This window comes from Peromyscus californicus, unplaced genomic scaffold, assembly GCF_007827085.1.
Source record: "Peromyscus californicus insignis strain IS unplaced genomic scaffold, ASM782708v3 Scaffold_6__1_contigs__length_162567912, whole genome shotgun sequence".
Taxonomy (NCBI): domain Eukaryota; kingdom Metazoa; phylum Chordata; class Mammalia; order Rodentia; family Cricetidae; genus Peromyscus; species Peromyscus californicus.
The window spans coordinates 55860924-55888156 of NW_026294584.1; the positions used below are offsets into that span (position 1 = coordinate 55860924).

Sequence of the window (27233 nt, forward strand, 5' to 3'; positions counted from 1 at the left end):
TGGGGAGTCCAGAAAGTCTGGCACATCAAGTTTTCTATAACACCTCTGATCACATATCTTCACCTACTAGGTCACCTGTGCTTCCCCAGCAGTGAAGTCTGCTCTCCTTTATGTATCCATTGTGATCCTCATAACACAGCACTTGGTCACAGTTGGCTATCATAGTCTGTTGTCTGTGGCTTTGATGTGCTTACTGGGGGAGCTCCTTGGAAACTGAGGCTTGTTCTTTGTATACCCAGTGTCTGTGAATACATATGGAGCAAAGGATGATGGGAGGAAAATGAAGGTATTAATTAGTACATATGCCCTGGATAGCACTAAGTTGAGTAAGTGCCAGTGTGGGAAGGGTTGAAAAAACAAATAAGTGAAAACCAAAATGCAGAAAAGAAAAAAATACATTTATCAAACTCTTAACAAAATAGCTAAGAACTGTAGTGGCCAAGCCAGGGTGGATTTAAAGAACAGAGATCAAGAGACCATAGTCACCCAAGTTAAGAAAAGAAGTTTGGGGCTGGAGAGATGGCTCAGAGGTTAAGAGCACTGGCTTGTTCTTCCAGAGGTCCTGAGTTCAATTCCCAGCAACCACATGGTGGCTCACAACCATCTGAAATGAGATTTGGCGCCCTCTATCTGGCCTGCAAGCATGCATGTAGGCAGAACACTGTATACATAATAAATAAATAAATCTTAAAAAAAAAAGAAAAGAAAAAAAAAAAAAAAGAAAAGAAGTTCACTCCAACTCCAGTCTGAAATGTTTAAAGGTGGGATATATGGACAGGCAAAAGGCAGAGGCAGGAATGTGTGAGCTGAATTCAAAGAGCCGGTATAGGATTGGCAGGAATCAGAGCTGCCCAAGTGGAAACAGGGAACACCAGGTGAATGTCTTCAAGACCATGGCAGCTACAGGGTTTAAAGCTAGTGCATTCCTACTGCAAAACAATTTAGCCTTAACATCTAGAACTACACAAGGAAGTTCCTTGTTCCTCTCCTCACTCCTAGCTGGATTTCAGAGGCACTTTCTCTGATTGAAGTGACCTCAAAGTCCAGAGCCTGTTTACTCTTCTGCACCAAATACAGCTCTCATTCAAAATTAACTTTATTCTGAACCCATTTTCCTCTTATCTTGTTATTATAAATTCATTTCACATTCGTAACTGTCAGGTCCTCTTAGAGATTACAAAAGGAAAATAACCCATATCCAGTACCTTCCCATACAGCGTTCTTGTATAAGTGATTTCTCTAGAGCCCTTCTTGAGTTGCCACAGCAACCCAGGGGAGGTGCTACTATTGCTACTATAAATGAGAGCTGGAAACAACTCATCGAAACATTGAAGTAAGGCACCAGAAAGTTAACATCCCCACATTTTCATGCTGAATAAGTGGCCGAGGTAAAATCCAAGTATTCCAGTCTACATCCGTCTGGACCTATATCCCATCCTCTTTCCACTATCATTCCCTCTCTTATCTAAGAGTCTTAGAGGAAATGTGAGCCCAAAAAACGTCTCTTTATCTCAGGACAGGATGATAATCCTCACTCCAAAGTCCAGGCACCAAGAAAGGTAAAAGAAAAATATAAACTAAATAATTAAACTCAGTCTGCAAAGTGAGGAGCACTAAACTGGTCTTATATTCAGGGACACCCTGAAGGTAGGGGCAGGCTCAGGGAGGGGACAAAACATCCAAACTGGGCAGTGCAACTTTTCTACAGCCTACTATCAATGGGGAAGCCAGGCCAACATTCCCCTTTAACTTGGGACAGGAGCCAGAGAGCAGAGAAGCAAGGGTAGAGACTTAAAGAACAAAAATACTAAGAATTTGCTCCGAATCAGCAAATGTGAGGAGGTTCCTGTGTGAAACCCAGAGAAAACAGGGAAAGCAAGCTCATACCAAGGAGAGCCAAGAGCAGCCAAATGAATACCCCATCCCTGTCCCCACCGGCTAATCCCAAGCAGCATTATGGAAGCTGTCAGAGACCAGCAACTTCTAGATCAGAAGTTGACAAAACCTGTCCACCAATAAGAGATCAGGACGTTCTGATCGCTGGAGTTCTCTCTCCCAGGCTAGAAGGAGTTTAAACTTTTCAGGCAGCTTTAATTTTCTGATTCACTTCACTCCTAGTTCTCAGGCCTGTGCTGGGTTTATGAAGCATGCTGGCCTGCCCTTATATGGCTGAATCCTAGTCTTGGCATTTCCTGTTACTTCCTGTGTTTTTCATGACAATTGAGAGTGTGTCAAAGCTAGCTAACAGTTTAAAATTTAATCCCTCAAAGGAGCATGACGGAACTAGGACTTTTTTTTTTTTTTTTTTTTTTTTTTTTTTTTTGGAATACAGTATTGCTTCAGGACTATCAGAGAGGAGGCCATTCTTCCTCGATCAAGTTTTATTCCACAGGGCCTCCCATACAACTGCTTAGCCTCTTCTTTGTGCCACGATCAGTGGAGCAGCCAGCCGACACAGGGATCGGGGAACAGTCTATCCACGAAACTGTTTGGCATTGTGGGCCACAGCGTTCCTGAAAGCAAAATAGCCAAAGAGCCCGTTAAGATTCTCCTGGACACATGTTACTGTGGAACCTCCCAGAGTAATGAGTGGGTTTGGGGAGAGAGCCTATGCTTAGAACATCCAAAGTCCCTGTCCTTTAGGTAAGGGAGTGTGTGTGTGTGTGTGTGTGTGTGTGTGTGTGTGAACACACCAAAGACATAGGCTTAAGAATTATGCATAAACAAACACACACTGCAAAGAACAGAGAAGGATCATAAACTGGACATAAGATCTTAAAATGAACTTAAGAATATGGACGCAAACAGGGTATCTACAGAACAGATAAAAGCATGTTTCACAGGCACCCAATAAAGGGAGAGAGGGAAAGAGGCACAGAGACACAGGCAGAAAAACTTGGGCAAGAGACACCCTTTATCTTATGCCAAACACCAAGGAAGAGAAAACTGCATTGCATCCTGAAAGTAAAGACACACGGACAACACGAATCTCAGATGTCCCGAAACATCAGCAAGCCGAAGACAAACTCCAGGGCCAGAAAGTCAACCGGGTCCGTTGGAGGCCTGAAGAGGACCCACGGGGGAAGAGACACAGAGGGGCGTCCAGGGGCACGGGAGACACCGGGGGGATCCCGTGCCCGGCTCTCGGATGCGGCTCCCCGAGTGGCTGCGGCCGGGGGGCTCCGGCCCTGGACGGCCGCGGCCTGCGGGTGCCGTCGGTCCGCCCTCGCCGCCGTGCCGAGCCCGCACTTCCCAGCTCGGCTCGGAGCTGCCCCTCCCCCGGGAAGGTGTGTCCCTGTTTCCTCACCTGAAACTTCCTTAGGAGAAGCCGGTCCCTCCCTCCCTCCCGTCCGGCGGCGGCGGCGGCAGGGGCGGGCCGCGGGTGGGGCGCCGGGGCGGCCTGGCCTGGCTGGGGACCGCGGCGGGCGCCCGGACCTGGAGGGGACTCTCGGGCCGGTCCCGGGCAGCATGTGACTCCGACCAGGTGGGTGTCCTCCTCTCGCCTCGGCCCCGGGCCCCGGGTGGCCGTGGCGCCCGGCGGGAGTGAGGCCGGGGCGGGAAAGAAGCGAGAACTAGGCCTCCCCGGGGACCGGTCCCTGCCAGGTCCCGGGGCGCAGGCTCCGGAAATGGGGGGCTGGGCCAGGGGGCCGGGCTCCGAGTGAGGGGCTGAGTACCTGGTGGGGACGAGGAAGGGAGCCGGAAGGAATGGCCTCTTGGAAAAGTTGGCTTCCCAGCCAGGTCTGCGTCTTGGAAATGGGCACCCTGCCCCGCGAGGTTCCCGGGCCAATAACCAGAACTTTTTTTTCCCCACCCACAAAGTCGGAGGCCTGGGGAAAACTAACTCCTAGGATAGGGAATTCTCGAGTTTCAATTTCTAGACTGCCCCTTACCTGGAAGTGTTATTGTCTCCTTTTTTTTTTTTTTCTTTTGGAACCAGGCCTGGGCCTTGCTTCCTTATCTTCACGGCATTTCCATGCATACGTATGTGTGAATCTGTGTACACACCTCTCTCCGCTGTTAACCAAGGCTCTGAAATCTGGCACAGGGATCTATGCTCTGAGTTCCCTCTCCCCTATTTACCTGTCTATAGGGAGCTTCTTGTTGGCCTCGGTAAAATAAGGTTCTTAGAAAGGTGTAAAAGAGCTGTTTAGAGCAGCCAGCCAGATTGCGGGTGCAGGAGCCCATTTTCAGAGCCCTAGTTGTGAACATCTTTTATAAAAAGCCTTTTGGCACAACTGGCCCGGGAGAGTTAATCCTGGGGCCTCAGTTTTCAAGTCTCCGTCCCCCCCCCCCCCCCCCCCCCCATTCCTGGATCTTGGGTTCTCAGGACAGACAGTCTTGTCCTCCTATCGGCCTAGCAGTGAACTCTGGCCAGCACTAGGTCAGACCGGGAGCGGGGGGAGCAGCGCACACCAAACAGAAAGAGGGTGAGAGGGTGGTTTTCCTTCCAGCTTCCTCCCTCCCTTGCCCCCCCTACTGTGCTCCCAGCTTTACTTCAAAAGCACCAAGTCCCAGAGAAACAACCCCCCAGTGTGGCCTCTTCCCAGACTTCCTGCTTTATCTACACCTGGGGTATGGAAGCTCTGGGCTCTATCAAAACAGTCATCATTTGTTAACCAGTCCTCAGGCCTAAGACTGAAACTGTGAACACTGAAAGGACGTGGGGGAGGAGGGGAGGAGCTGGGCAGGGGACCGGGGTGTAAATTCTGTGACTGTGGTCAAAGAGGAATGTAAGCATTGGGAGGGAGAAGTCAGAAGGAATGTAAAGGGATCCCTCGTTTCAAAAGAATACAGAAATTCCAGATATAGCCAAAGTTTTCATATATCAGGGCTCCCTAGAGGGTATGGCTGTCCATAATGTGATTTGTCTGAGGTTGTCTGTGGTCACATTATGCACTTGTCTGTCTTTGGGATAGACAAGAAGACGTCATTTGTGGTGTCTGGAATAGTCACTTACTCTGGTGTAGACAGAAGTGGGATCTCTCGTGGGATGGTATGTTGAACAGAGTGGTATAGAAACAAACAGGTGATGGAAGCCTCCGTGGTGAACAGGACTCCCTACTTGTGATGGGTATAGAATAAGCCGGCCACTTAGAGTGTCTGTAAAGTTCACAGAAACAGTGTCACCCAGGATAAACAAGTCATACCTTACCTGAGTGGATGGCCCCATGGCCACAGGTGGGCCTGAGGACATAAGCATCCTCATTTAGGATGTTCTTATATAAGAACATCTGCCCTCTGAGGCAATCGATGATGTTTTAGAACATCAGAGAGTAAATAAACGTTGTTTATTCTGTCCTTCACCGGGTTGGTGGGACAGGTCTTAGCAGTGGTGTCATACTACCCTTATTTTGATGTCTTTGGAATATTGAGGGCAGTGATGTCAAACTCTGAATCAAGTTACATGTCTGTGCAGTGATCGTATGTGCCAAATGAAAATAAGAGGGTATCTTTTGGATTGAAGGTGGGAGATTTGTTTTCCTACTGTAAGCAGACGTATAAATGCCATTGTAAATGCAGAAGCAATTATCTTTGAAATCATTTTGTACCTGGTGATTAGAAATGGACAAGAGCTAAGGTGTTGGGAAGGGATGTGGGGGGGGGGGGGACAACTGTGGAGGTCTGCTGTGTTCTATACTGTTAATGGGGTGACTTGGAGCTTTGTCTCCTAACAAGTGCACACCTTGGGGTCTTGAAGATGCTAAATGTCTCTGGTCTGGATAGAAGCCAGTTTCCTGTGATGCTATGCCCTGTCTCTGCCTGTGTGCAGATAAATAGTGATTAGTCACCCCAGATGAGAAGGATATGAGAATGTTTCAACTCTTAACGGAACGGGTAGTTCAAAAAAAAAAATTCCCTTCTAATTCTAATGCCTTTATATGAGTAAGACCATGTTTCACAGATTTCCTTTAGCTTTCTCCACATTCTAGCCGGGTCATGCCTGTTTGTGTAGGATTATTAAGGTAGAATTAACTATCGAAACTAAGGATATGTGCTAACTTTGGGATGAATGGTGTATAAACAGGTGACTCCCATATTACTTTTCTTCCTTCCTTCCTTCCTTTCTTTTTCTTTCTTCTTTCTTTCTTTCTTTCTTTCTTTCTTTCTTTCTTTCTTTCTTTCTTTCTTTCTTTCTTTCTTTCTTTCTTTCTTTCTTTCCTTTTCTGAGACAGGACTTCTCTGTGTAGTCCTAACTATTTTGGAACTTGCTCTGTAAACCAGGCTGGTCTTGAACTCAACAGTAATCAACCTGCCTCTGCCTCTGGAGTGCTGAGATTAAAGGCGTGCACCATCAGTGCCCTGAAACTACGGTGTTTCTGAAAAGATAAAGACATTGCAGAGACATTCATTGTGTCCTTAGATCAGGACTGAAAATAGCTACATAGCACATAGTATATGTGGATGAAGTGTGGCTATGGCAGGAACTCATTTAAAAATGCAGGGAGTCCTTTTTTTACGGTATGGTGATGTTCAGAGATAGGGATTCAGACAATACAGATGCTGGTGGGGAGAGATAACAGGGTTTGTCACTTTGTTTTCTGAGGCAGGTAGGAGCAGGTTTCAGAAGGTGTCAGTGAACAAATGTGTTCTTTAACATGTGGCTGAGAGAATAAGGTCAAATTACATATCATTTGTGTATTTCATATTTAAGGGCTAAATAGAGCAACTCACACACTGCCAGTTAACTGGAAAAGGACATAAAAATCCTTCAGCTGAGGTGCATTTATGTTAATCATATCTACTTGCCCTATATAGATAATATCTGCATCTGTGAGGTGACCAGGAGCTTGTCACATACTCTATCTGCAAGGTGTCTAGGGACTTGTCTGTTTGTTTATGTCAGATCTCTTGCATAGAGACTGCAAGGGTAGGTAAGTCACTGTGGGGTGTGTGTGTGTGTGTGTGTGTGTGTGTGTGTGTGTGTGTGTACACGTACATAGCCACTCTGCATGACGACAAAAGGCAGTTTCATGAGTGGGTTTAAGCCTGGAGTAGCCCGGAAAGCTGCACAGCTGGGTGCACTGAGGGACCCACAGGCCCACAGGGGCCTCTCTTGTGTTGTAGCTGGATGAGTGGGTTCTTGCAGTAGACAGGAGTCTTCATTTCCAATTATTTCTATCATTTGCTTAGGAAATGGAGTCTTAGAACTTGAGCTTTGCTGTCTGCAAACTGAGCAGTCTTGTGTTTCTAGGAAGGCCTCTATAGCTCACAATTTTCTGTTTCTTTCCTGCACATATTCAGTCTCTCAGAGCAGTAATACCAGCAATTTCTATGACTTTCAAAGATAAGTGAACTTTTTTGTATTGTGTTAGTTAATCTTCATTAGAACTGTGAAGGAAGCAATTTTTCTCATCTCTTATAGATGAGGAAAAGGATATTCAAATATATTAAATGATTTCTACAGTTGACTTAAAAACCAGCAAAGAGTCAAAAAGGCAGAAATGAAAAATTGAAGCATACCCTTTTAACTGTACATCTTTCCCAAGGACCATAAAACTTTAGGTGAAGGAGAGTGCACAGTTATGGAGATCCTGATACAGCTCAAAATGCTAGACAAATTCAGTGTGTGTTAGTGGAGAAGCAAAGAATTCTTTGGGACCAGATTCCAGCAGAGGAGCACCACATATGAAAGCCCATAGCTGAGAGAAAAGGGGTTGAGACCTGAGGGGAGAGGCAGGTACTGAAAAGGGAAGGCAAAGGTTAGATTGTAAGGCGTGTATGATCTTTTCTGAATTTTGGGGGTTAATCTCAGGACTACTGAAAAGATACCAGAGACTTTAAACTACTACAAATGGTATTTTGTGTGGAAAATGAACTGTATGTGTGGAGGCTGAGGTTAGGCTGTGCTCCAGGTACAAAGATGTATGAGCATGATATGGAAACTCTTGGCCAGGAGGGAAACAAGAGATTTATTCTTTAGATTTAAAATATTTATTGAGCACTTACTATGGGCCTATGGTTGTGCTCGATGTAGGTAATTGAACAAGACACGTCTCCCACAGCTTGTCATTTGTTGGTTGAAATTGAGATTAAATCAGATCACATAACTATATAATTGAAATGGTATAAATTTCAATAAAAGGGAGAAGTGAAGTGAGTTACAATTTGGTTTTGTTTTGTTTTGTTTTGTTTTTCGAGACAGGGTTTCTCTGTGTAGTTTTGGTGCCTGTACTGGAACTCACTCTGTAGCCCAGGCTGGCCTCAAACTCACAGAGATCCACCTGCCTCTGCCTCCCTTGTGCTAGGATTAAAGACGTGCACCATCACTGCCCAGCGAGTTACAATTTTTAATTACATGAAAGAGAAATGTAGTTTAACCCATTTGAGGAAGTGGAAACCCAGAGCCGAAGTCATGACAGCATACTGGCCTGTACACCAGGAAGGAAAAGTCCTTGTGAGTCACAACCACCAGCAAAAGTGGTGATGCAGGGGCACTGGCAGGATGGCACCTATTGAAACTGGGTGGAGTGGGTGGGATGTGAGGCTGGGAAGACAGCACATAGTCGGAAGAAGAAGGGTGCCTGGGACAGCTCAGACACGGTTAGAGTGGTTAAAGCGATAGTCCATGGCACACAGGCCTGGAGGAGACAGGCTAAGGAAAAGAGGGAGGATGGAGAGTGGACATGCAGGCTGCTGTGAACTGCAGTAAATTAAGGTGGCATCTCTCTATCGTTTTCTGAGCGTTTTGCAAAATAGGATATGAGGTGTTCTTTTGGAAGGGGGAAAGACAGAGTAGAGAGTCACAATGTTGGGAGGAGTGAGAGGAGTTAGCGTGGTTAGAGAGAAAGAGTATCGTAATGAAGGTAGCGCAACTTTACGAGCCACACTGAAGAGAGTGAGCGGGATTGCCTTTCCGTTTTACAGCAGCTGTCTCCCTAATTGAAAACAAAATTGTTCATTAGTTATAAAGCACTGCTCGACACTGTGAAAATAGGAAGACGAGTACAATCCAGACGTTGTGAAAAGGACTCATCTGTTGCACGTTGACTATAACAGCTTGACCTACTTTAATCCTATGTCAGCGGCTCTGGAGCATGGCTGCACTCCTGACACTGCTTCTCTGGGCTCTTAGATGTAGGGTGTGTCAGCCCTCATGTCTGATAGTTATTCCAGACTGAGTCACACTGGGAGTCCAGAGAGTTGACAGGGAGGACTAGACAATGGCATAATAGAATTTAGAGGGCAATGACCACTGGCAGTTCCTGGGACTCTTTGACAATGGTCTTTCATGCTAATCGAATTGCTTGTAATTGGTTTTTCCCACAAGACTACAAGACCCACCAGGAGCTTTGTCTTGGTCACTACACTTAAAAGGGTCACTAGGTAAATTGTGTGTGTGTGTGTGCCTTGAAGGCTCTCCACCTTATCTTTTGAGACAAGCTCTCACTGAACTGGTACTCATTGATTGACTAGCTGGCTGACCAACAAACTCGAGATCCATTATCCCTGACCACCCGTACACATGTTAGGGTTATAGACACACTTTTCTACTCCTGGCATTTTTATGTGTATGCTAGGGTCCTTATGTTTGTATGGCAACTGAGCCATCTTCCCATTCCCTCTAGGTAAGTCTTTATTACACTTACCAAATGAACCATCTCCCTAGTCGCTCTAAGTCCCTTGGGAACTACAGAGCTGGCTTAACAGTTAAGAACACTTGCTGCTCTTTCAGAGGACCAGGGTTCAGTTCCTAGAACCCATATTAATGGCTCACCGTTACCTGTAACTCCAGTTCCAGGGGATCTGTTGCCCTCTCGTGGACTCTGTGGGCACTGTGTGTACATATAGATAATGTATAAATAAAAATAAATTTTTAAAAAATCTTTAAAAAGGAAAAAGAAAGTGTAGCTAGTTTAATTTAAAAATAAATAAAGTTGAGCGAGACATAGAAAGGCTAGTGCTTATTTGATTGAATACTTGTCTTGAAGAATGACCCTGAATAGAAGTAAAGAAGTCTCCCTTTCATCTTCCTGATCTCTCCCTTTGGACACAGACACAGACGAACAAGGCATTGGAAACTTTTGTTTTGTATTCTTCTTTAGGATTCAGCCCTGATGGAGGCTGAGCAGCCTGAACATGGAGCACCTGCACCCATCCCTGACACAGAGGAATCGAAAGCTATCCCTGAAGCTATCATGAGGAGCAGTCAGATCCCTGCCCTTGAGCCTGAAGCTCAAGAAGGCCAAGACCCATCCTACAAGTGGGCAGATGGACACAGACCCCTGATGGGCCAGCCACAGGAGTTAAGGGACATGAGTGACCACACACCTGATAGTATGGGATTTTTCTTAAAGGAAGTTTCTTCAGTTGTGGAGACCAACCAGGAAATCCTTGTGGCTGAGGCCTTCCACACTCCAGACCCACTGGAAGCAGTATCCCAGACCCTTAAAGACAGTCTATCAAGAACAATAGCTGTCCCTGAGCTCTTGGCCTGTGCTGTTGGGGAGGAGTGGCTAGACAAATCCAGCAAACTAGACAGCACAGTGGAGCTAGAATTGCAGCCAGAACTCATGTCTTTGACATTGGCTATTAGCAAAGCAAAAGAAGAGAAAGAAACCTCTCCAGACCCTTCGAACCCTAGAGGATTTTGGCCTCCCTGCAAAAAGCACCCTGGTGAGACAGACCAGTCTGAGGGCCATGGAAGTGGACTGGTCAGGCAGTGGAAACAGCTGCAGATGGAGGCCACACAAGAAGAGCAAGGTCAAGAAGGCCTCCTCCAACCTCAGGAGGCCCAGGGACTCGAGGGGCAGGCAGTCAAAATTCAGGAGGAAGGAACTCTGAGGGGAGACATTTGTTCTGATGGGCTTCCGGGGGATTGGGAAGATGAGGAAGAGGAGGTTAGTGGCAGTGAGGAAGAACAGGAACGAGTCCAAAACCATACAATGCTCGGAGGACAGAGGGGCAGTAAGGGACTCAGTGGGGAATTGGAGGCTCTGGATTACAGTGAGTGGGGTCAAGAGGACAGGGATAGTTGGGTTCAGGGTCAGAGAGATTCAGAAGAGGAGGGATGGGACAGGGAATTAAGAGAGGTGGAAGAGAAGAGGGCAGACTCTCAGTATACAGAGAATCAAAGGTTAGTAGGGAAATCAGAGAATGTGAGTGGAAAACAGGGAGATATTGATGAAACCCAAAAAGTGATGCCAGGAGAGGGCCAGGAGGAGGCTGAGGGCCAGGAGGAGGCTGAGGGCCAGGAGGAGGCTGAGGGCCAGGAGGAGGCTGAGGGCCAGGAGGAGGCTGAGGGCCAGGAGGAGGCTGAGGGCCAGGAGGAGGCTGAGGGCCAGGAGGAGGCTGAGGACCAGGAGGAGGCTGAGGACCAGGAGGAGGCCGAGGGCCAGGAGGAGGTTGTAGACTCAGGAGAGGGGGAGCGAGGGAATGGGGAAGGGGGTGGACAGGCAGCCGTGGAAGGGAAGAGAACAGACGAGAACAACAAGTATTGTCCTCCAGTGGATCTCATAGCTCCTGAGGCTCTCTCTTCAGGAGCATTGTTTCCAGACATCTCTTGCTCTGTGGCCGATATTCCTGGGGCTCAGAGGGAACCTGTTCCCAAGGAGCAGATCCCCCAAGCTCTGACTCCTGCACAGGAACCAATAGAATGGTCTCGCCAACCCATTTCTCCACCTGCCTCTTTTGCTACTGAAGAACCCCCTGATGATAGGACTCACAACCGCCAGCAAGGAGGATTCAGACTGAAGAAAGGGACAGCGTCCCTCCAGGGGACCGAGGTTGTCTCTGCTAGTGTATCTATGACTCCATCAAGGACACCGAATTCAGCTCCTTTCAGTCCCACTGAAGTCTTCCCCATCACTGCCACCCTGTCACCTGTTAGCCCTCCAGTTGTCCTTCCTCAGAAGGACGCCCTAGCAGCCTCTCTCTCGACTGACACTCCACCTCATTGTGGGGCACTTGAGGCTCCTCCGATACCTGCAAAAACTCGCAAGGACCCATGTGCCACCCCTGACAAGGCCAACGCTCATAGCCCTCTGGCCAGCTACACTGGAGCCACCCAGCATCTAAGAAGTAACTCGTTCCCAGGCTCTCACAGGACAGAACAGACTCCAGACTCCGTGGGAAAGTCTTTTTCTTTCTCTCATTCGGAATTACCACAGAGGCCCCCCAAACCTGCCATCTATGGCTCTCTGATCCCACGAAGAGACAGAAGAAGTAGGGACGGCATCGTCTTCTCAGAGTCCTCTGCTGCTTTCTTTGCTTTGAGACAGGACTCCGAAGGATTCACTTCAAATCCAGAGAGGCCCGGCGAGCCTCATGGTAGTCCGCTGTGGGGCTCCTCACAGAACTCAGCCTTTGCCGTAGGTTCTCCTGGGAATGTTTCTTCTCTAGCCACTGTCTCCATGGATATGAGGAAACACGAAGCCTTGCCCCCTCCTCCCCCAGAAAAGAGACATAGCTGCAGTTCCGTGGTGGAGAGAGATGGCCATCTTCATGTAGTAGCCCCCACAGTGAAGCGATATAGTCATCCTCCTCCATTGGCCCTAAGTTCAGGGCTACCTGGATCTCCTAAAGACTCATTTTCGCTAGTTCCTGACTCTGTTGTGGCAAGGCAGCACCGCCCTCTGCCAGCCACCCCAGAAAACCCCCACCATACTCAGACCTCCATGTCCTCCAGGCTGAGATACAACAAACCATTACCCCCAACTCCCGATGTGCCTGACCTCTGCCATTCTCCCCTCTCTCCCTCTAGTGTACCAAAGATGTACAGGCCTCTACCCCCAGTCCCTCCACCCGCAGTCCCTCCATCCCAAGTCTCTCCATCCCAAGTCCCTCCACCCCAAGTCCCTTCCTCTGAACCACCCCCATTACCACCAAAATCCAGGGAGAGAAGCAGGAGTATCCAGGGGGGAGTTATACATTCAGGGGGTCAAGCCAAACCAAGACCCACTGGCCAAGACTGGACAGTCTCCACACTCTCTGTTGGACGGACCTCTTGGCCCCCGGCTACAGGCAGATCAACAGAATCGTTGGTTCCCACCAGTGGGAATGTTAGTGAAGTGTCCCCTGGCCTGGCTTTCAGCAACATGATAAACCTCCTAAATCCCTCTTCCCCTACCACTCCCTGTATCCCGGAACTTCAGAGACGTACCAATAAGGATGAGTCGGAGCTCACCGAAGAGTCTGAGCCCCCAGTGAGAGGATCATTTAAAAGATCAGTCCCTCAGGAGGGATGTAATGACACACGGAGGTCAGCTTTGGGACCAAAAAAGCAGTCAGAAAAACCCATCCACCAGCAACTGGAGAAGGCATGCAGCTGGCCCCACAGGCAGGACCCAGCGAGAACAGAGAGTGGCAGTGAACAGGCTGGGGGCCAGGCCTCCAACAAGCACAAGGGCTGGAACCGGCAAGGCCTGCGGAGACCTTCTCTGTTGCCCGAGAGCTCTGCAGGTGAGTGGGGAGCAGAGAGTGCAGGGAGATCGGTGTTAGGCTCAGCTTTTCTTCCATTCTCCGGGGTCTCGCCTGCTCTCTGCAGCTTCCCTCACCTGCATATTTACATCAACTCAGAAACTCATGACCCCGTGATCCCATCAGAATGTTCTTCCTCCCTTTCTACCTTTCCATCTCTGGCTTCCTCTGAAGTCCACCTCAGCCTGAAGTTGCAGACTCCCTCCCTGGCGACACCTTCTTGCTCCCTGTCTTGAAGAACTTAAGGCACCTTTTCTTTGTGCACTTCCCATCTGTGTGAAGGCTGGGGGCACAGCTGATACCAGTCTTCTATCCTGAATGAGGGCCAGGGACCCAGGGTGCTGGACTCCCAGAATTCCTCTGCCTTTAGTGCTGTCTTCTCTTCCAGATTCTAGTAAAGCTGTCTTCCCTCTGCTCATCTGTGACCCCTGCTCATCCTTTCACTGTCTCTAAATGCCCGTTATGTCACCCATTTCCCTCTTCAGATTTAAGAAATCCAAGCACGGGAAGACCTCCTGGCTCTTCAGATGCTGTGGTTTTCCGGTGAGTTGCCCTGGCTCCTCACAAACTCAACTCTATGGTCTTCATTTATGACTCTTAAGATTCCCTTAGTAGGGGCTGGAGAGATGGCTCAGAGGTTAAGAGCACTGGCTCTTCTTCCAAAGGTCCTGAGTTCAATTCCCAGCAACCACATGGTGGCTGAAAACCATCTGTAATGAGATCTGGTGCCCTCTTTGGGCCTGCAGGGATACTTGCAGGCAGAACACTGTATACCTAATAAATAAATAAAAATCTTAAGAAAGAAAAAAAAAAGATTCCCTTAGTAGGACTTCAGTGACCCAGAATTCCTGGTGCCTCTATCTTCAGAAAGTCAGGAGAGGAAGAGAAAGGTATCAGGACTGTCGGAAAGGGCAGTGTCTGGATCATCCCAGTTCTGCCTACCGTGTCTGGGTCTACTGTCCTCCTCAAGCACATGGCTAGAAACCAGTCTCCTTCCACATCTGGGGCTATTGTTTGACTTGGCCCATTTTTCTAAGAATTTATAAGTTTTCCCCAAGTCCTCAGGATCTTCTCTGGACTTCGAGGTAAGGGAGAGGGGTTGAATAGAAAGATTGATGATGGGGACCGATTGAAGCCACTGTTCCCTTGGTCCTGACATCCCAGCCTGTGTCCAGAGGATTAGAGATTTCTTCCTCTAAAGTCACTTGGGGGTCTTCTGTCTCATGGTCAGCAAGCACCCCAAAGCCTCCCTACTCCACAGGGAGAAGAAACCGAAGGAGGGGAGAGGGGGCTTTTCAAGACGCTGCTCCAAGCTCATCAACTCCTGTGAGTACTTGAAACAGATCTCTAGGCTTATGCTTTCTGCCTGGAGTGGGACAGGGACTCATGACTGCCAGCTATAGAGTGGTGGTGTCCAGAAGTAAGGGTTGCCGGAGGTCAGCCATAGATGGCCATTTCTGGCTGTGGGCTTCCACTCACTTCATCTTCTTAAGGTTTTCTTCTTCACTCATGAATCCTCACCCATAGCCCAGCTACTTTATCAGGAGTACAGTGATGTTGTTCTGAACAAGGAGATTCAGAGCCAGCAGCGGCTGAACAGCCTAGCGGAGGCACCTGGACTCTCTTCCCCTCGGCATCGTCGAAAGGCAATGGTGTCTTCAGACTCCTACCTACAGCGCCTCTCCATGGCCTCCAGTGGCTCCCTCTGGCAGGAAATCCCTATGGTGCGCAACAGCACAGTGCTGCTCTCCATGACCCATGAAGATCAAAAACTGCAAGAGGTACCACCCAGGGCAGGGCAGGGAAGAGGAGGGGGAACAAAGTCATATTTGCTAATGTTTTCTCTCCTCCTCACCTTTGCCACCAAGAGCAGGCTGTCCCTACCCCATAGTCCCCTGTATACACATGCTCACCACCATGCTGAAGAATGTGAACTGCCCTCAGAGTTTGAGCCCTCAGCTCACTTCCCACATTCATGCATGTGCCATCTACTCTTGCCTGTACTGGCTTGGGCGGGCTCCTACGTACCTCTGAATTCGTTGGGAGGGATGTGAAAGTAACTTCATCACTGATGCTTCATGATGAGCTATAATCTCCCTACCACTTCTACAAGTATTTCAGACAAGCCCCACGCTCAGTCTTTGTGCTGGCTCCTTTGAAGAGGACAACTTCTTGTCCTTTGGTTCTTTTGATCTCACTGGCCCTGCTTGGTCATCACGCCCAGTATCAAGACTGAGGGAGACAATGCTTGTCTGGTTCTAAGCTGGGACCATTAGTAAGTTTTCCATAAGCAGTTTCTGCTTTCAGATCTGTCTGTAATAAGAGGTAGAACCTTTCTTCCCAGGGAGAAAGTAGGGCACAGTGGGATAGAGTAATATCTGAGTAACTGGGTTCCACAACAGATGTTCTAGACATGAAGCCTTCATTACTGTATGTTGCTTGATTTGGCCAAATCCCTTGCTTTCTCTAAGATATTGTTTCCCATTTGTAAAACAGATACAAAGAGTTACTGGGGGGAAAAAAGATAAATGGTTACTACAGAATCATCAGTCAGAAAAATATGACTATTTGAATTTTGATGATACAAACCTGGCTTCATGTACTAGCTGGATAACCTTAGCCAAGCTATATAATTTCACTGCAAGTTTCAAAACACATGCGCTGAGAAAAATCACTAACCTGTTCTGTTTTTATTTCTTCCCATCAAATAATGGGAAGATGAAATGAACTCTAGCCCCCTCTCCCTGAATCTTTAGGAAGCTAGGGAGTCACAGGGTCTAGACTCCAGCCCCCATTCCTGTTGACTCTGAGATGGGAGGGAGGCCTCTGCATCACTTGCTCATACATACACACTCAGGTCATGAACTAACATCTTGGGAGCCTACAAAGTTCCTTCACAGACTCCATTCCTTTTACCAATCATGTTCTCTGAAGTGTGTGTGTGTGTGTGTGTGTGTGTGTGTGTGTGTGTGTGTGTGTGTGTGTTTGGGGAGGGGTTCATTATATCTATGTAAAAGAACAAAACAACAACAAATACCCTTAAGTTTGAGAAGCTTAAATGAGCCACCTTAAGCCATATGGTCTTTGAATGTTGAGACTAAATGTACGGTGTCATGGTTCGGGGTTGTATAGAAAGTCCCTGTGTGGTTGGCTATCTCGGTGATCAGCAATGAATGTCTGTCTTTCTCTTCATCCAAGTGGCCTTACTGCAGCTCCATGCTGAGAAGGGAAAGGAGTCCACTGGTCATGTCTGGGTCATTGCGCTCGCCTGCTGGAGCCTCCACACACATTCTTAAGTGCTTGGTTTCCATTTTAAACTAAAACTTTTCTCACATATCCTTCTTCTTTCCATTTCCATTTCTCCTCAGACCTCAAATTGAGCTTGTCACCTTCCTCCCTAAGTCTTTTCCTACTATGAGCACTGTGGCTTCATCAACGATTCCATCATCCAACCCACTACCCAACTGAAAAGCAAGGTGCTGGCTTTGGCTCCTCCTCCGTACACCCCAGTTCTAGCAAATCAAGTTTTCCAAGTCTGCCTGCTTGATGCTTAGAGCAGTCTATGTCTCTTCTACTTCTAACATGCCTAGGACTGGCAGGCCTTCATCTCCCAACTAGACATGGTACCCTTTCCCAACATTGCTCCTACCTCTTCTAGTCTTTTCCACACTTGCTAAATTCATAAATCTTCCTCTTGTCCAACCCTCTAGGCCAAATTTGAGCTGATCGTGTCAGAGGCGTCTTACCTTCGAAGTCTAAACATAGCTGTGGATCATTTCCAACATTCAGCTCAACTTCGCGCCACACTGTCCACCCAGGATCACCAGTGGCTCTTCTCCCGTCTACAGGATGTGCGAGATGTCAGCACCACGTGAGACTTCTTCCAAACTCCATCTTCTCAACCTCGCTGTCCTTAGCCATTGAATCTTCAGCTTCTTTCCTCCCTCATAGACAACTTCTCTTTGTCAGTCTCTGTATGAAGGTGGGCCTGGGCTCCCTCCAAGGAAGCAGGGTAGAAAGAACTAAGAAGAGGCAAGAGTGTGAGGATTCACATCTATTAATAGATGAGTGAGATGTGCTTCCTGGATCAAGGTTTTACATACATTCTGGGTGTGAACTGCAGTGGACACAAGGTATAAAAATCACTGGAAGAGGGGGCTGGTGAGATGGCTCACCAGTTAAGAGCACTGACTGCTCTTCCAGAGGTCCTGAGTTCAAATCCCAGAAACCACATGGTGGCTCTGTAGTGGGATCTGATGCCCTCTTCTGGCATAAAGGTGTACATGCAGATAGAGCACTCACATACATTAAATAAATAAATAAATAAATAAATAAATCTTTTTTAAAAAATCACTGAAAGACGGGCAAACCAGAATAGAATAAAAGAAGAAAAAGAAATAGAATATTATTTAAATTAAATCAGGAATAAACTAGTAACAACCTGGGGGAGGATGTACTGCATAACAAGGGCTCAGAGCTAAGGACAGTCAGTAGAAGTTAGTGATTCATGGAAACAGAAGTTGCATGCTCAGAATATACAGGGTTGAAGCATGCTGAGCTGAGGCCCCTGTGCCTCATGAGACTGTTTAAATACTGTGCAGGTTCCTTTCCGACCTAGAAGAGAACTTCGAGAACAACATCTTCTCCTTCCAAGTGTGTGATGTTGTCTTGAATCATGCCCCAGAGTTCCGCCGAGTCTACCTGCCTTATGTCACCAACCAGACCTATCAGGAACGCACCTTCCAAAGCCTAATGTGAGAATGATCCCTGTCCATTCCCTTAGTGGACATTGCCGTGACCTTGACTTAGTCCCTAGCCCAGAGTGCTGTCCCCAGAGTACTTGTTCTTTTGCCTACTGTGTCAGCTGAAGTCTCATCCCACTCTCCATCTCAGATTGTCCCTGCAGTCATATCTGGACCCTGTACATAGGCTCTTTCCATTCTTTACCAATTCCAGATCCTACACTGGACTTCCATTCCCCAGGCCTTCACTGAGCCCCCTTTACTCCCCATCTCCCTCCTCACCCCGAGTTTTGCTACTCGTATAGGAATAGCAACAGCAGTTTCCGAGAGGTCTTGGAGAAGCTGGAGAGTGACCCCATCTGCCAACGCCTGTCTCTCAAGTCCTTTCTGATACTGCCCTTCCAGCGTATCACCCGTCTTAAGTTGCTACTCCAGGTATGGCAGATACTTCTTTAGTCCAATTTGCTTGACTCAAAGACATGATCTTGGGAGGTTTGGAGGCAAAAGATCATCCATTCTTCTGTGAAGTTTCCACATCATGTGGAGGATGTGAGCGGTTTCACAACTTCCCACAGTTTCTTTCTCAGAAATCTTTGCTTTTGGATCTGTGTCCCTGACTTCTGCATCAGATATCCACTACCCCACCCCCCCCCCATCGTTATCTCTTCCTGTTTATCCACTCTTCCTCCCATCTGGCTCTTGTCCACTATTTGTTCTACAGAACATTCTGAAGAGAACCCAGCCTGGCTCCTCAGAAGAGGCAGAGGCCACAAAGGCACACCATGCCCTGGAGAAGGTAGGCAGCCATCACATCCAATAACCTATAATACTCCTTCCCCTGGTACTCATGACTGAAGAAAGGATGGGACATGGGACACTATTAAGAGGAGAGCTCAGCCACCTCCTTGCATGCACTAAACTTGTTTCTTCACATTCCATGTCTAGCAACTATACCACAGTCCCAATACCACAGTCCCTCAGTATGTTCCCTCAGATCATGTAAAGTAGTTCAGCAATCTAAAACATGAATTTGATGCTGTTCATTCAGCTCCAGCCTGGTCGAAAAGACCGAGGTTTGCAGGTATCTTCTCAGATTGCTTGACTGGGACTTACAGCTCAAGACTCTAACACTGTGATCTTCCCCTTCCTTTACCCTACTCCATTCTCAGCTGATCCGAGACTGCAACAACAACGTGCAGAGGATGCGGCGGACAGAGGAGCTCATCTACCTGAGCCAGAAGATTGAGTTTGAGTGCAAAGTGAGCTAACTGTTCCTGGCACACCTTCCTGCCTCTGAATCTCTTTAGCATGTCCTACAGACCATCCTCTGACAGTCAGCTTGCTTACATCATCTCCAGTCTCCAGTGGTTCTACCTGCCCTCCTCTCCATTTCTGGAATATGCAAATGATCGTTTAGTTTACAAGACATGTTAATAGGTGGAGGCATAGAACTATGTGTGGATTTTATTACCTTTGCTGTAAAAGTAGAGGATGTAAATCTATTGCTGTGTCTGTGAATGTGCATAAGGAAACTGTCAGGATAATGAGAAAGGGGGTAGGGGCAGTAGTTACTGGAAGAAGAGGAGGAGCACTCAATAAATGGACAGAAGGAATTTACTAGAATATAAGAATTTAGGGGTTATGAATGCTTGACTCACTTATTTTATCAGATCACCTTTAATCTAACCAAAGCAACATGCCAAAAACCTCAAAATCTCTTGTCCAAACAAATAGAAAATTGATCTTCAACATTGAAATTCCAGTGCATTACAGATACCATCTTTATCTCCCTAGAAGAGAAGGGAGTCCTTCTCTAAGTTCTATCGGAGCTCTTTTCCCAGGACCCAGTTCTCAGCAGACCCCACCTTGATCTCCTTATCCTCAGCTCCATGCCTGACTCTGACTGCCTGTCTTGGCTCTGATCATTATCACGGAAAGAACAGATAACATAACTGAGCCTTTGAGGATGAGGTGTTATGCCCTCCTGTTCATTAACATGTTCTACATGGGCTCACAGACTTCTGCTCCCATTTCATCACTTGTTAGATCAGAATCACCTTCCTTTGAGCATGTAAACACAGGATCCACACACTACTGTGGTATAGTTAGAGGGTTCCGAGAGACAACAGAATCTGGATGGGTTGGTTAATAGCAAGAGGGAAGATCTGGAATTGGTGGTCGATTGGTTGGGCAGGACTGAGAGGAAGCTCACGACCTGTCTTTTTTCTCTTCCTAATCTGTAGATTTTCCCGCTTATTTCCCAATCTCGATGGCTGGTGAAGAGTGGGGAGCTGACAGCCCTTGAGTTCAGTGCTTCCCCAGGGCTGAGGAGGAAACTGACCACTCGTCCTGTCCATCTGCATCTCTTCAATGACTGTCTATTGCTGTCCCGACCCCGAGAGTCAGTGTCTGGGATGGGAGGCCAGGGCAGAGGGCATATGAAAGAATGGGATAAGTCTAGAGGGACACCAAATGACCTGCTGCCAACGAATCCCTTCTCAGACAACTCACAGTCTGAGTCATGAGTCATAGCTTAGAGAACAGAAGTAGGGGGTTAATATTACCAAATTACATCATGAAGTCACAGAACCGGACCTGTCCCATGTTATAGACATGAGTAAACCACAGCAAAGAAACACTATCTTTTTAAATAAGTTTATCTATGGCTTCATTGGGTTGTGCCTAGCATATTAGCCAATGTATCCACTTGGCTAATTTCAGAGCTTAAACTCTGGTCTTTAGGACCTTAGAAAGTTAACATTGGTTCTTATCTCTTCGACTTCTTAAAGTAGAGAATAGCGCTATTGCAATAAATGGTTGGTTGAGACACTGGGATTATCGTGTTGAGAGCAGGTTGAAGCCCTCATATGGGTTTTATATGAATGCAGTCTGTAGAAGCTAAGAGCAGAGAATTTGAATCTAATACTATGAGGGTGAGGGTGGATGAAGTACAAAAACTATAGAATCAGCCTTAAAAGACTTCTTTCTGTCTTGCAGGGGCAGCCGGTTCCTGGTATTTGACCATGCTCCATTCTCCTCCATTCGAGGGGAAAAGTGTGAAATGAAGCTGCATGGACCTCACAAGAACCTCTTCCGTCTGTTCCTGCTGCACAACACACAGGGCACCCAAGCAGAGTTCCTCTTCCGCACTGAGACTCAGTGAGATGGGGCTGGGCACAGGAGTTGGGGGAGGATGTACCAGACCATGGCCTCAGCACTTCTGGAGTGGGGATCATTCATAGAGAAACCCAAAACCCCAGAGCTAAGCAGTAACTTGAAGGAGATTCATTGTGGGCTGAACATGCGAAGTTACCACCTTCTTAACATCTGCTTTCCAGTGTGCTCAAAAATCATAAGTTCTATGAGACATCATGAGGGAGATGAGCTGGCATGGAATGAGCAGAGAATTGGATTGTTGTATCTGTGAGAGATCCAGCTCATCTGTGCAACCCAGAGCCAAGGCTATAGGGCACTTATGTGAATAAAAAACACTTTGTATGCTTTCTTCTTTTCCTTAATCTCCTAGCTTCGTCCTCCATTGAGCAGAAATCTATAGTGTTAAGAAATATGGGTTGTAATCTTTCCAATGATAATAACAAATGAATACAATCACATGTACACACTGTTTTGAGAGTTGAAATGATAACTGTAGAATCTGGTATATAATATACAAACTAAAGAACACCCAGTGCTTTCCTGGTACTATATGAGACACAGGAAAAGCTTGTCTGTAAAATTATTAAACACTTCCGTGGTTTAAGACCCCACATGATGTGGGTGCTTTTCAGCTTGGTCCCTTGGAAGACATTTCTAGTAAGGTCAATGGTTCCTTTCTCTATCCATGGAACAGAAAAGATAGTACATGAGTTTGTATTCAGGATTTTACCTTAGGTAAATAATCCGATGTAGCTTTGTGTTCTTCTTTAGGGCTTTGGGCAGCATCTTTTTGGAAAAGTGAAAGTGTCATTCTCAATAATCTAGGTACATTTGGAAACAGGATAAGACAATAGAAAAACATTCAGATGATCAAAAATTAGGCTGAGATCACATTGTAGACAACAACGACAATGAAATGGATGTAGCTCCTTGGCTTACTTGTTATTAAACAGTAATTTCCATCTTAGATATTTAATTGAAGGGAGGTAAGTGAGGAGCAAGAGTCATGCAGAGTGGTCATGTCTAAACAGATGAGTGTTTTGCTTGGTATGATTTCCAGACTGAAAAATGTTCATGCGTATGATTGACAGTTCACCTTATGACTCTTTGTTGAAGATACGCCTGAAGAGAGAAAGGAAGGATAAACAAGATACACTAACACGTATTATAAGATCATTCCATATTTCCAGCCAGGCAGAATCCTATTGGCTTTAGGGTAGCCACTTGCCTTCCGCATTACTGGCCCTCAGCCTGTGTCCCCAGACTATGACTGAAGCTATGACACTTTTGTTTTGCTTTTTTTTTTCAGAAGTGAAAAGCTTCGATGGATCTCAGCCTTGGCCATGCCCAGAGAGGAGTTGGACCTGCTTGAGTGCTACGGTGAGCAAGGATGTAACGAAAATGGTAGTGTCTATTTGTGGTCTCCTTGAGATGAAGGGTTAAGTGTACTGGGTGGTAACTCTAAAAGTCTCCTGTTTATTGCTTTTTCTTAGAATTTCATGGTGAATTGCTGGTGGTAGAAGCTTAAACACATGATACATCTGCTTAAAAACTGTCATTTACCTTGGTAGTACTGTACCTCATACATTCACTGCCTTAGGCCTATATTTGTTCTTTGTAAAATATATATTCCTTTAAGTCTTATCCACTATGATTTTGACCTAGTTTTACCAATTGAAGATGTGAGAGGGAAACAAGGGGAGACAGTGTAGCTTCAATGGGGAGGACAAGAAAAGACCAACACTGATTTGGTATGGCCACACCCAGATAGCTGACATTGCTTACCCAGAGCACACAGGGGTAGCCAGAGCCCAGAGCATGGCAAAGGAACACTGGGCCTTTTGTGGGTAAAAAGAACAAAGGAGTGTAATGAACCTTGGAAAAGGACCTAGGAGAACCCAGCTGAACTCAATGCTGCTTGCTTGCCATACAGTCCATTGGTTTGCTTCATTTATAGTAGGTGGAGAGGGTGGAGGGGACTACTTCACTTTACTGCATTTCCTATGGATGGAAGATGATGCTGAGTTTTAGAAAAAACAGTGTACTATTAAAAATGTAGCAGTCTATTTATTTTCTGCAAATCAGAAGAGTGAAGCAAAGTATAAAGACAAACCCATTGGAGATAGATTGCTTCCAGGACAGACGTTCTCTGAACTCTGTTATCTTGAACTTCATTCCAATCTCTGGAAATGCTGCCTGGCTCATAAGAAAGCATCTAGAATTTCCTTATGAATCACTTTGATCAATGATCATCTTGATCACTGGGCAATGGTAGCACAAACCTTTAATCCCAGCACTCAGGAAGCAGAGGCAGGTAGATCTCTGTGAGTTCAAGGAGAGCCAGGGCTACACAGAAAAACCCTGTCTCAAATACAAACAAACAAACAAATGATCATCTTGATCAGTTCCAGATGAGGAAACTAAGGCCAACAGGAATCAAAGGCACATAAGTCACCCAGAAAGTCTAATGCCAGAAGACTGTTTTTAAAGGAGAGGGGTCCCTTACTGGTACATTGAAGAAAATGATGAGAGATTCACAGACTTCAATTTTGAATCTTGTTGGAAAAGCTGTCACCTAAGTTCTGAGTTCTGTGCTGAAGATCCTAGTGACCATTTGACTGGAAATTTGTGATTGTGAAGATGCAATATCACAGATCAAGAGCCAAAATTAACTTGTGGCATTTTTTATCACAATAATAGCCTTTATTATCAACCACTGTATCTGACCTGACATCCTTATGACCATTAGCTAAGACTTGTGGAATGTATTGTTAAACTTAGTAAATCATTAACTTTTACCAGCCCTAAAGCCAAGTCTGTTAAGATAGTGTCTACAACCTATAGGAGAGATGTTTCCTCTCTGCTATAACCTGCCTACCTGAGGACCTCACCAGTGTATTGGCAAACACATTGATTCATGCCTTGCTTTTGTTCTGGGACCATAGGAGTAACCTCTTCCACAGTGGAATGTGTCATTCATGCAACTTGACTCTGTGCTTCTAGGCCATGGTCACTTTTATTTGGCTCAGAGCTTACTAGATCTTGCTCCCTTTGGAACAAAATCTGTGCTTTGCCCTAGCAAAGCAAAACACATGCATAAAATAGTTGGTTAAGGGATACATGGTTCCTCTCCAACCGTCAGTTCTAAGGAGTTCAAACGCCGCCATTGAAAACTGAAAGGTCAGGGAACATCTAAGAGAGAAGCTGGGTCTTCTGCCGGACCTCAAGTTTTGTCATGATGAGAAATTAAATGTGGTTACAAGGTATTTGCCTGTCATCTTCCCCAGAAGTAGAATTTTTAAAAATTAGATCCCATACTCACATTTCTATTTCTTTATTGGCTTGTTTGATCCCTGGTAGATGATGAAGATGTTTCTAATCACCTCTTTTGTTTTTGTTGGGTTTATCATTTTTTTCCTGGCTTTTGTTTGTTTGGTTTTTTTTGTTGTTGTTGTTGTTGTTTTATGTTTTATAGCTAGGTTCTCACTCTGTAGCCCTGGCTGACCTAGGCATGCTATGTAGACCAGGCTGTACTTAAACTCACAGAGATCCACCTGCCTCTGCCTCCTTGAGTGCTGGGATTAAAGGTGTAGGCCAATGGCTTCTTTTGTCCCTACTCCCATGCTTATCTCTACCTCGAGGCCTTCCACACTTCCCTCACAGTTCCTCATGTGTGCCCTAGTCACTGCTCCTCACTTTTCTTCACTCTTCTTTTCCAAAGATTCCCCACAGGTTCAGTGTCTCCGCGCCTACAAGCCCCGAGAGAATGATGAGTTGGCACTAGAGAAGGCGGATGTGGTGATGGTGACTCAGCAGAGCAGCGATGGTAAGAGGGGGAGCCCATGAGCAGGAGGCTGGCCAGCAGAAACAGCAGGAGGTACACTAGCTTTCCAGGGCCGCCACAGCAAAGCACTGAACACAGCTGATAACAACAGTAATTTATTCTCTCACGGTTCTGGCGGTGAGAAGTCCCTGTCAGCAGACTCCTCTGAAGCTTCTAGGAACAGTCCTTCTTTACCTTGTCCCAGTCTGACAGCTCCAAAATGGCTTGTGGCTGCATAACTCCAGCCTTGTGGGCTCTTCTCTCTCTGTGCATATAAATTATCCTTTCTATATGGAGACTGATTCCGATTGGTTGACAGACTCCAGGGTGGCCTTGGTATAAATTCATTAATTGTATTTGCAGTAGTTTCATTCCCAAGTAAGAGCAAATTTTGAGGTAGGTGCCAAAAACTTTGATGGACAAAATTCCACTGATAGCAGTGAAGAAGGACCCAGAATGTTTGGCTGTAGACATCAGCAGACCTAGGGCAGCCATTTCCATACCCTGCAAGGCTGGGTTTTTCATGCTGGAGGATCCTAGTTCATTCAGTCTTAGGATGTAGATTAATTTTCAGCCAGGAGGTCCAACAAGTTAGCATGGGTCCTTAGCAGCTAATTCTTCCTTCCTCTTCCTGTGGACTGCAGGCTGGCTGGAGGGTGTGAGACTCTCAGATGGGGAGCAAGGCTGGTTCCCCGTCCAACAAGTAGAGTTTATTTCCAACTCAGAAGTCCGTGCACAGAACCTCAAAGAGGCCCATCGAGTTAAGACTGCCAAACTGCAGCTGGTACAACAGCAAGTCTAACTGTTCTTGGGAAAGAGTCTTCTAAGATCATGAACAAGCATTCCTGGAAATGGCTGGCCCCAGGGACCTGCTACGGAGGCTGACCAGGAACTCTGCCTTCTGAAAGCCCAAGGACTGACTCAGTCCCTTGCTCTAGTACTTCTTTCATTTTGTGCTTGGTGGGGAATATTGAGTGACTTCACACTGGATTCTGGGATCCTTTTTTTGAAGGAAAAGGGACTGTGGGGCCTGAGCCTAGGTGGTGTACTTCCCACTACCAGATGGCGCTTGTACGTCATCTGCTGCTACAGTGCAGATTCAGAGCTGGCCAGATGTGAGGTTGTGGACATATGTTACCAGATGGACCTCAGCCCACTGGAGAGTGGGGTTGAATGGGAATAGCACATCAGGTGGGGAGGTGGACCTGCTGACCTCTAGGGTGTCTTCGGATCTAGAGATTCTCCTCAGTGCATGCGCCCCTGAGGTCTTTGTTTCTTGGTGGCAATGTGAGGGTGGCATTCTCTCACTCTAATAAACTTGGCACTTCTCTGAGTGTTTTCTTCTCAGACCACTCCGCACTCACTGAACAAGATTCACAATGCAGAATCCTTTAAGAACTCCAGCCTATGTGATGTGTCATTGAAGACCAAACTGGTGCATAGACAATATCAGCTACTGACTGCTTCGACAGAGCCCTAGGAGCTTGAGCAGCGGCTCTGCTTGTTCAGAGCTTGTAGAAGGTATTAAAAGGCACTGGTGGGTAATGAGAGCCTCTTCAAATAGTTTACCATACCCGTAGGCACAAATAAGCTAACTTGGGTGGATTTAGCTCTTTAGACCATTCATGACTTTCTGCTATGACTTGACTCGCTATGAAGTTGTCAGCCTAGGTATTCCGGCTTGTGAAAGTCAGGGGAAAGAGTCCCAGAATCCAGTTAGCATACTGGCATGAGCCAATCAGCCCAAATCCTTAAACATAAACTGCAGCACCCGATCAACACGCTGCAAAGTCCTGTCCAGATGGATCATTCTGTCTCCTTTAACGTGGCCTTCTCAGTTGAAGAATGTCACCGTAATTGTTTTTCTTGTTTAGCATCCTCATGTGACAATACATGACATCCTTTCTGCCATCTTTTAAGGAGGATCACTATAGTTCTTAGCCATTCGATTGTTTATTCTTATGACTTAAGTTCTTATAAAAGTAAAAATGAAATAAAATTTGGTAGTGATGATATAGTAGTATTAACTTTTGACAGCACATTGCCTTTTTAGTCATGCTAAAATATAAGCTTGTTTACCTCTTTTTAAAATAGAC

The 27233-nt window shown here is 46.4% G+C and overlaps 2 protein-coding genes across 2 annotated transcripts; one reads left to right on the plus strand and one right to left on the minus strand.

Annotated features, from left to right (window-relative positions):
* Positions 1 to 1604: 1604 nt before the first annotated feature.
* On the minus strand, positions 1605 to 5206 carry LOC128099534 (translation initiation factor IF-2-like). Its single transcript, XM_052721499.1, has 3 exons — positions 5153 to 5206; positions 3308 to 3844; positions 1605 to 2513 (listed from the first exon to the last, which is right to left on the minus strand). The coding sequence occupies exons 1-3, from the start codon at positions 5204 to 5206 to the stop codon at positions 2382 to 2384; spliced, it is 723 nt and encodes a 240-aa protein (XP_052577459.1). The 3' UTR covers positions 1605 to 2381.
* On the plus strand, positions 3382 to 26471 carry Arhgef5 (Rho guanine nucleotide exchange factor 5). Its single transcript, XM_052720978.1, has 15 exons — positions 3382 to 3484; positions 10044 to 13398; positions 13902 to 13959; positions 14678 to 14742; positions 14944 to 15197; positions 17127 to 17287; positions 18018 to 18170; positions 18464 to 18593; positions 18880 to 18954; positions 19328 to 19417; positions 20402 to 20559; positions 21156 to 21317; positions 22624 to 22694; positions 25036 to 25140; positions 25782 to 26471. Exons 2-15 carry the CDS (start codon positions 10056 to 10058, stop codon positions 25937 to 25939), a joined length of 4983 nt encoding a protein of 1660 aa, XP_052576938.1. The 5' UTR covers positions 3382 to 3484; positions 10044 to 10055; the 3' UTR covers positions 25940 to 26471.
* Positions 26472 to 27233: the final 762 nt, after the last annotated feature.